Here is a 9,871-nt window from a genome sequence, read left to right on the forward strand (position 1 = left end):
AAAAATCACAGCCTGGGGCATTCCAGGAGGAAATACAGATGGTTTGTAAGCATGTGGAGGGATGCACAACCCCACTAATAGCTGGGGAGAAGTGAAGAACGGAAGGAATTCCCACGAACTCCCATCAGTTTGGAAAAATAAAGCAGAAAAGCTGCACAATAACAAGTGATGGAGAAGAATGGGTCAGCAGATGTTTTAACATGCTGCTGGGACTCCAGGAAAACTTTCAAAAGCTCTTCAAAGGCCCTGCCCACCAACCTCCCACGATTGCACTCCAGGGAGCACATCCAGAAGTGCTTGCACTTGCTTGCATATGTGTACCAGCAGACCATTTCCAAAAGGTTCAAAGCAGCATTTTTTTTCTAATAGTCCCAAACTGAAAACATCCCAAATATCCACCAACAAAGGATACATTTAAATAGATTCCTGCAATGGAGTAACTATAAAGCAGTAAGAACTACAGCTACCTCCTCAATGTGTATGAATCTCACAGACACAGTACTGAGCGAAAACTCCATTTATATAAAGTTCACAAACATGCCAAACTAACCGCATAGTGTTTAGGGAAACATACACAAGCAGCAAACCAATATGAAAAGGAAGAGATGAAAGACAAAGTCAGGAATTGGGAGGGGGGAATGGAACTGGGAGGCGCTTGGTGTGGGGGAGGTTAACAGCATGGTGATGGTCTTTGTTCTTAAGCTGGATGGTGGGAACATTAATGGTTATTATTTTTCTTTAAACTATTCATGTTATAGACACTCTTTTATATTTATATTTCATCATTTAAAAATGTAGAGAATGTGCTATACAGAGGTTTGCCAAAACTGAGCAATTCAGACAAAAATGTAAGGGGGAAAACTAAGACCAGACAACCTGGGAGGGAGATGAGCATGAAGCAGAACAGTCCCAGAGGAGAGATGCCAGAATGGCAAGAACAAAACCAAAAGGGAGCCCTGCCCGGTTTTGCTCTGTGGTTAGAGAGCTGCCCTGCTGACCCAAGGGTGCCAGATTAGATTCCCGATCCAGGGCATGTACCTCGGTTGCAGGTTCGATCCCTGGCTCTGGTCAAGGCTCATGCAGGAGGCAACCAATCGATCTCTCTCTCTCTTTCTCTCTCTCTCTCCCCCCTTCTACTATAAAAATCAATGGAAAAACTATTCTTAGGTGAGGATTTAAAAAAAACAACAGAAGGGAAGGGCTAGAAATATCCAAGCCTCTAATGGCAGTGCCACTAATGAACGGGTAGAATTGAGTTCAGAAGGAAGGCCTGGACCAGCACAGAAACCCATAACTCCGATGAATGGGTAAGTGTGGTATATACACACACTGGAATACTATTCAGCCATAAAAAGGAATGCCGTTCTGACACATGCTACACCATGGATGAAACTCGAAGACATTGCGCTAAGTGAAAGAAGCCAGACATAAATGCAGAAGTACTGTATGATTCTACTTATATGAGGTACCAAGAATAATGAGGTTCATGGAAACAGAAAGTAGAAGGGTGGCTGCCAGGGGCTGGGGGAGGGAAGAATGGGGAGTGAGTGTTTAATGAGAAGAGTTTCAGTCTGAGAGATGAAAATGTTCTGGAGATGGATGGTGGTAATAGCTGCCCAACAATACGAATGTTCTTAATGTCACTGTACTCTATACATTTAAAACGGTAAATTTTATGTTATATTTTATCACAATTTTTAAGAAAATCCAAAATTCAGAACAGGTGCAGCTGAACATGAGAGCGGGTACAATCACTGTCAGGCCTACTTCACCTGCCTGAGCACCTGTAAGGTAGATAGGGACATAGGGACAACATTCAAATCACGAACCAGGCACTGAGGAGACCCACAGAGCTGAGAGATGCCGACTCCACAGGCACCTGCGGAACAAGGTGGCCCTCATCCTCCCTGCCTGCAGCATGCACAATCCCAGCCTGGGGACCGAGCTCAGTGCTGGGACACAAGGAAGCTCTGGATGATCCCATGGGTAGCCCAGGACCCTTGAGATATCGTTTTCCAGGTCTTAGCTTCAAAAAGGAAAGACTGGGCACTAAGCCAGCTATGACTTTTGGGAAAAGAACCTGCAAAAAAAATGCTGAGAAAGTGGTAGGCAGAACCCAAATGCCAAGAGGCTTAAAGACAAAGAGGTTCAGGAGAGATTGGAGGTGGGCGAAGGTTATTGTACGAAATTCTGACCTGCAGAATCACAAAGGATTCTGACCTTCCTGCAAAGTTCCAAGGAGCACACACGTCAAACAGGAAAGGTGGTTGTGCATAGCATGGGGGGTGGGGGGGCACTGGAAGATGAGTCAGGGAACCTAACTAGCTGAGTGGCCCAAGGCCACCTGTGAGACCATGAATAAAGAAGATAATAATACCTGCCCAGATGGTGGCAATTAAGAGAAGTAACCCAGATTCTGCCAGCCTTGGAGGTACAACTGCCAACAGGTAAGATACCAGGTGCTTTGTATCAACCTCCAGCTCCAAAAGACAAGTAGAGATAAATATTACTCACGCCTCACTCACACACACACACAGAATGAGGGGTGAAAATAAGTAGATCGGAAGAAGCACAAAAAGCACAAAAGAGGGCAACAAATTGGTGAGAAGTGTGTCAGGAAGGCCTGCATCGGAGGAAGAGTAAAAGGATACACACCATGCTTACAAATGTATACAAAAGCACGAAGATTTAAGGGAACAAAGTGAAACCAACCAGTTACTATGCAGCAGAAAGGGAATATGTAAAATGCTTTTCATTGTGATAATTTTAACCTGGTTCTATTAAGCACTTTTTAAAAAACTTCTGACCTCACTGTTGAAGAATTATGGCCATCAAACCTACATTCTGAGGCTCGGAACCTTGGGTCCCCATCCACCTCGGGGACGTGGGGGGGGGGGCTCAGCCACAGCCCCCTCTTGAGGATCTTCCCAGACCACAAATCTCCTGCCCCACCCTAAAGAGACACAAACTTGGGGTCTATGCACGGTTCCTATTCAATTGTGCTGAAAGGGGGAAAGGGATGTGCACTGACCCATATAAATTCACCATTTTAAGTGCATCTTTACATTTACAAGCAGAAAGAAAAGGTACAGATGGATACACACCGCAGTTTTAACAGTGGTTATCTCTGATGAGATTTTAGATGATGTTTTAATGTCTCTTGCTTCTCTACTTTTTCCAATCATTCTGCTTTGAAACATGTTTTAGTGTGAAATGAAAGTAAGGGAGGAAAGCACACACCAAACTGAATAAATAAAACAAAGCGGGACCAGCCGCTGACCCTGCCCGCAGGCAGCTGCCAGGGGCCAGAGAAGGGGGCCGGAGCGCAGACAGACCAGGTGGCTGCGGGAGAGAACACTCCAAGGAGGCGGCATGGAGGAGGCAGGCGGGGAGCCAGGCCCTGGAGACGACCAGCTGTGGGTGGAGGATTTCTGTGGTTATGCAGTGAATTTTTTCCGAGTCCTGGTACAAGAATTTAAGGGGAAGTTCTACTTGCCTCCGCCTTTTGCTATTTCAAAATTAAACAGACCTGTGCCTTCATCCACTGCAGTGTGCTAGAGACAGAATTAACTGAGATTATGATATTATGCACGTGAAAGTGCTTAGCAAGTTAGTATTTGCTTAGTCCTGGACCAGTGTAGGGGCATGTTACTGGCACTGGGGAGGCTGGACAGACGCCCCCTAACCCCCCGCCCCATATTAATAGTGACTATTCAGCAAGCGTGGAACCGGAGTTGGAGATTGCACCTATATCCCACCTGGGAAGGATGTTCAGCCTCTACCCCCCCCACCCTCCTTTCAAAACAAGGTATTTTTAAAAGTACACAAACTCATGACCCATGTAGGTATCCAAAGCTCCCTCCCCACAGTCTCATTCATGATCTGGGACAGGGTAGAGGTGGGATAAGCACTGGAGGGCCACCATGAACCAACACCTTTGCCCACAAGGACAGGAAAAAGCCACCTACCCAGAAACCTGGGATAAGGCAAGGTGTCGATGGCAGCCAGAACCTTGGGAGAGGGCAGAAATGAGGAGCAGCCTTCTCCTATTTCCTGGGGTATCTTATATGGTCCCCCGTTTCTTCCCACAACTGAGGTGAAGCTACCCTTGCCCTCTAAGCTACACTCTGATGCACCTCCGCCCTCTCCCTCCCCCATACACTCAATTGACCCCACCTGCAAACTGCTCTGGCACTCTGCCCCTTGTCCTGGCCAGGCCTTCATCACCAGGCACCTGGACTGTTGCAACAGCATAACTGAGTCCCTCCTCCAGCCCAGCCTCCACTCTGCGTGCCCAAAACGGGCTCCCTAAAGCTCAGGTGTGATACTCTCAACCCCCAGCTCAAAGACGGCAGGCCCTGCCCCATTGCCTACAGGAATAGTGGGGCTGCTCTCTGTTCTCACAGTTCTAGAGCTGGTGTTTTTCAAAGGCTGTGAAGGGACCACCTTCATCTGAATCACCTGAAGTACTTGTTGAAAGTCCAGCTTTCTGAACTACTGAATCAGAAATTCTGGGAATTTTAACCAGAGAAATAAATCCCAGATGTACTTTGAGGTCACTGATATTAGAGAATCATTTTACTGGAGTTTCCCATTGTTGGGGCAAATGTGCCCTATTTGCAATTGCTGGGACCATACCTCCCCCCCCCCCCCCCAAGTGATCCTGTGTTAGGACTAGGGATTAGACTGCCTTCCCACCACTGACCCTACACTCACCTCCAGAGGCTATACAATCAGGTTCCCAAAGTAGCCCATCCCAACTCTTCACTGAGTAACTAAAGGTAAGTCACTTTATATTCGCAGGCCTCAGTTTCCCATCTACTCAATGGGTGGGGTACATGCTGTCTAGGATCCCTTTCAACTCCAAAACAGACATATGATCTTTACATTGTATCATGTATGTTTTGTTGGATTAGAAATTCCAGTCCTAAAATCCTAAGAACCTGCATTTTTCTGTTGGGGGGTGGGGCACTGTTTTCTCATCTCTCACACTACATCAAACTTCCAATATCCACTAAAGGAGAACCAAGCAATGTTTAACCTTTCTGGCACAGCTTCTTTTTTTTCTTTAATGTTCACTACTAGAAATGTTTCCTAACCCTTTCCCTAGGCCAAAGAGAAGGCGTGAGACATATTACAACCTATGGGTCACCCTTCAGCACCCTGCTGTTTACTGAGGCTGTTTGTATCCTTCTTGTCATATAATCCTCCCAACATCCCCATTTTAAAGACCATAAAATCAAGGCTCAGAGAGCTTAAGTTGACGGAGGCTGCCCAGGCAGCCTGCAAGACTCAACCATGGCTCTGCTAACCCTGAAACTCTCCATGTTTGTACTGAACTACAATGAATCAATGTGGAGTTCCAGAGACAATGAAAGCAATTTTGTCAAATGCAATACTGGCCAACAAAGCCATGCCCCCCAAGGCATAGTGGGAGTGCTAACCAGCCAGCCACACATCCTAACAGCTTTCCACACAGAGCTGCTGGAAGACTGTGCACGCAGGGGAGGGGAGAGACGAGGCTGAGCAACAGCCGCACGAGCAAAAGCGATGCCAGGGATTTAGTCAACAGAGAGCTAATATGAGTCAACAGTGGGTGCCGCTGCCAAGCACACGAATGGGATCTTCAGCTGCATTAATAGAAGGAAAGTGTCTAGGGCAGGCCGAGGGAGTGCTGCCCCGCTGACCAGACCACACCTGAGGGCTGGGCTAACGAAAGAGAGGCAGCTTCCAAGGCAAGACCAGGTTTTCTAAAGAGGAATGGCTCTGAGTGGCACTCTGGTTGGTAGGGTCAGCCAAGGACTCTTTTGGAAGCTGGTTTGTAAAGCCAACCCACGTTAGACTGCATGTCATAGATGGAATTTTAAAAAAAAAGATCCTTTAATTCACATTTTATCAAGGACTGAGAAACCACCGACTATCCACAGCAAAGGTTAAGGGCACGCAGGTGTGCTAGGGGACAGAGCCCACCACCAGACCAGGGGCCTCCAGGCCCTGTCAGAACAGGATTGCCTGAGAAGACAATTACAGTTGCCTCTTCCCTTATCAGACATAACAACTGGGCTGTGGCTTGGCCCAGAAGTTGACTTGACACACTAGGTATTCTAAAAATGCACAGGGGACACTGGATTTGAGATCCTATCATCCCAAGTGGCAAAGTCTCCAGGAAGTCCTCCCCATTCCCCCAGGCTGTCTGTCCATCCCCAGCACCCTGTCTAGGTGCGCCTGTGGTATCACCTAGCATCACTTAGAATAAGAAGACATGTTTCCCAAGAGCCCCAAGGCCACCTCTCATTCATCTTTCTGTCCACAGCACAGCGCTCAGCACATTGAAGATGCTCCATAAATGTTGACTGAACTGAAAATAGGTGCCCTGGCACAGTCACACTGAGGTGGGTGCTGTATTACAGGCAATTTCAGAACACAAGTGTCCGGACCAGGGCTAAAAAAAAATAATGGGCTTATGCAGATGCATAACCACTTTTAGCATGCTTAACAAAGACATTCTTGAAGCTAACACCACCAGAGGGTTTTAATTACAAAGGAGCCACAGTTAGCTGGGCAAGCGCCTGTGGAAGTGACTGGAGACAGAAAATCCAGCTTAGGGGTATGGCGGTCAAAGGTAAATCCTATCTGTGAGCCAGGCAGCCAAGCAACACCGGAGCCCAGGAAGCGGGAGAAATCCAGGGATGCAGAAGAGAATACAAATGACAAGTGGGGCCAAATGCCAAAAAGATAAGGGAGCGTGGTGCAAAGGGTCTGAGGAGGGAGCACCCATGCTAGCAGCTCACGGGGAGCTGGCTGCCTGGCGCTAACCACGCAGCTCCGAGAACTAATGACAAGAACTAAAACTCTGATCTGGGAAGACTAGTGCAGGAGACTGCGATGCAGTTCTAATATGTAATAAATCTTTAAATCGGTGAGCCATGCTCACTGGTGATTTTTCTTCCTTCCTCCCTGAGGGCTCACATGACAAAAGCCAGCATTTGCTTTTCATTCGCCTTTGGACGGTGTGTGTGTGTGTGTGTGTGTGTATAAATAAAATCTGGGGTTCACTAAATCACATCTTAAAACATAAAAATATCCACCATTATAAGAAAACCTGGCGAATTATTCTGTCAAGTAGCCTTTTATAAAGTGAAGAAACCTTTTAGGATGGAAATTACCCCCCACCCCAAGGGCTCCACCAGCTATAATAAGTCAGCATTCCTGCCCCGACCTGTAAAGGTCTATTCACCATGAATGCACTTTACTCAGTTGGCATTTTTCACCCCAGAAACACCACTTAAGCCTGTCGCACAAACCTGACAGAAGCAATACATTTTCCAAACGAACCATCCCCAGGGAAGTTCCCAAGGAGAGTATTCCTCTCCCAGATCAGAGATGCAAAATACGCCACATCCTCTCCACACACAAGCTGCCCACTCCAGAGGCAGCCTGCTCCCCTCTGCACTCCTCTCCGCTCTTCAGGCCTCCTCTCCCAGCTAAATAAAAACTAGAGAGCCTCAATCTTGGGCGGCAGCAACATTTTAATGCTATTTTAGACAACAGCTCTAAAGCACTGGAATGTTGGCTCTTTTCCATGAATAAAAAAAAAACCCCAAAAGGGTATTATCATAACAAAATGATATCCTATGGAGAGCACTAGGCGCCATAAAAAATAAAATTGCCATAAATTGAAACTGTCTCGAAATTAAACCTGCAGAGGGAAGCGTTAAACCCCAGGCCAGGCAGGCTCTGATTTTCCCATCTAAAACCCTTACGTGTTCCTAGTTCCCATGAAGTCCAACGAATTTCTCCCACCCGGGAAGGCCTAAGTGCTTGTTTAGAAGTCTGGGAATGTTACTTTCCCCCCTTGAAGCCTTTGAGGTCATCTGTAACATTCACCTTAAAGCTGCTGTGTCCCCAGTCACACCCAAAGATTCCCAAAGGCACGGTCTGCCGCAGCGCCCGGTGCACAGTAGGCGCCCCATTAATGTGCAGATTTGATTTGATCAGATCTGGCCCCTCGGCTAGAAAGACGCGCCGGGCGCCGGGGGAGGACGGCAGCGCGGGCCTGGCTCTCCTCTGGAGGGAGGCGGGGTGCAACCACCTGTGGGCGGGTGGCCGGGGACTCGGCCGGGGCGCCGCCACCACCCCGGGATGCCTCGGCGGCCCCGCGCACGTAGACCCGGGTAAAGTCCGGCGCGTCCAGGCCTCGTGGGCGCCCCGGGGCCGAGTCCCAGCGCCCCAGCAAGGGCTCTGCGAGCTCAAAGTTGGCCACGTCCAAGCGAGTCGGTTCTAGAGTTAGCTCCCAAATCGCCCAACCCCCTGCGAGTGTGCGAGCCTTGAGGGGGCTCTTTGGGAGGGAGGGAGGGATGGATGGATGGATGGGTGGGGTGGGGTGGGACACCGAGAGGGGATCCGGAGAGAGCAGAAATGGTCCTCTGACTCCCTCCCAAACTTGGCACCTGCCCGGCAGCAAGAGCGAGGGCTTCTCCTCCCAGTCAGCTCACCAAGGCCTGGTGGCGACTTTGGGGGGAGGCCGGGCAAGCGGCCCACGCCAGGGCAGCCCCGCATTGCTTTGGTATTTTCTAACCAATAATCCAGCACCAAGAAGGCCCCGGCTGGAATCTGGGGGGCGAAGGGAAACACCTGTCACCCGCGCCAGGGGGCGGGGACTCGGGACTCCGGGAGTGGGTGCGCTGGGGAGGGGGTGAGACCCAAAGGACGAGGTGGGAGCCAAAAAGGTGTAACCCAGCAGCACAGTGCGCCAAGGGGGGGGGGGGCGCGCCAGGCACGGGGCCCCATAAGACTGGGACGGGATGGCTCGAGAGGGAAGCAGGGTTAAGGAGAACTCTCAGAAGGGGGAGGGGATCCCCGGAAAGGCGCAAGGGGAGCGCCCCAGAGGAGAAGGGGGGCTGCCTCCAGGGGCGCGGGGTGCCAGCGCCCGGACCAGCCCCGTCCCGTCACTCACCGGCAGGTCCACGCTCACTTCGGTCCCGTCCAGCAGGAAGACGCGGCAGTAGAGGGTGGCCTTGGCAGCGCCCGCGGCGGAGATGTGCACGGCCGCGCCGCCCGTGAGCAGGGGCCCTCCGCCGGCCGGGAACACGCTGCCCCCGGGGGCGGCGGGCAGCGGCGAGGAGGCGGCGGCGGCCGGGCCCCCCCGCGGCCCCCCGTCGCGCTCGTCCCCCAGCCCGGCGGCCCCGCGCCCTGCCGCGCCCCGCGCGTAGAGCTGCATGGAGCGGCGGCCAAAGGTCCGGCGTAAGAACCGCAGCATCCTGGCTGGGGGCGCCCCCTGCCTCCGCCCCTTGCGCCGCCGCCGCCGCCGCCGCCGCCGCCGCCGCCGCGCCGCCGCCCGGGAGCTCCCCGCGCCGCCGTCAGTGCCCGCGGCCGCCCGCGCCGCCTCCCGCGGGCTGCGGCCCCGGGCTCGCTCCCGCTGAGGCCGAGGCCGCGCTCCGGCTGCCTGCGGGGCGCGCGGGCCGGGCCAGCGCCGACTGCGAGTGGCCGCAGGAGGGAGGGCGCGCTCCAGGCGGCCCCGGAGCCGTCCCGCCGCCGCCGCGCGCTCTCCCGCGCCGAGGGCCTGCGCTTACTGCTGACGGGCAGCTCCCGACGGCCGGCAGCCGGGGGCCCGGGGCTGCGGGGGGCGTGCGGGCGGGCTGCGGGCTGCTCCCGCGCGGCGCGGCGCGTCGGCCGAGGGCCAGCCGGAGCAGGGCGCCTGCGTGCTCCCGGCGCGCTCACTCCCCCACGCCGTGCCGCGCCCGGGGCCGGAGGAGGCCCCGCCGAGCGCCCGCTCCCCAGGCGCCTTTTCCGGCGCCCGCAGCCCCCGCCTCCCACCTGGGAGGCTGCACCTCCAGCTACCGCCGCCGCCGCCGACTCTGCAGCACGCCGT

General features: G+C 52.5%; 1 protein-coding gene across 4 annotated transcripts in view; it reads right to left on the reverse strand.

The window, feature by feature from the left end:
* EPB41L4B (erythrocyte membrane protein band 4.1 like 4B) overlaps positions 1-9,259 on the reverse strand; it is a 108,330-nt gene extending 99,071 nt beyond the window's left edge. For all 4 annotated transcript variants that reach the window (XM_016213678.2, XM_087822813.1, XM_087822812.1 and 1 more), the window contains exon 1: positions 8,957-9,259. In XM_016213678.2, coding sequence (XP_016069164.2) covers positions 8,957-9,259 — 303 coding nt within the window. The remainder of the gene's footprint in view (positions 1-8,956) is intronic.
* Positions 9,260-9,871: the final 612 nt, after the last annotated feature.

Source organism: Miniopterus natalensis, chromosome 12 (assembly GCF_054644295.1).
Source record: "Miniopterus natalensis isolate mMinNat1 chromosome 12, mMinNat1.hap1, whole genome shotgun sequence".
NCBI classification, from domain to species: Eukaryota; Metazoa; Chordata; class Mammalia; order Chiroptera; family Miniopteridae; genus Miniopterus; species Miniopterus natalensis.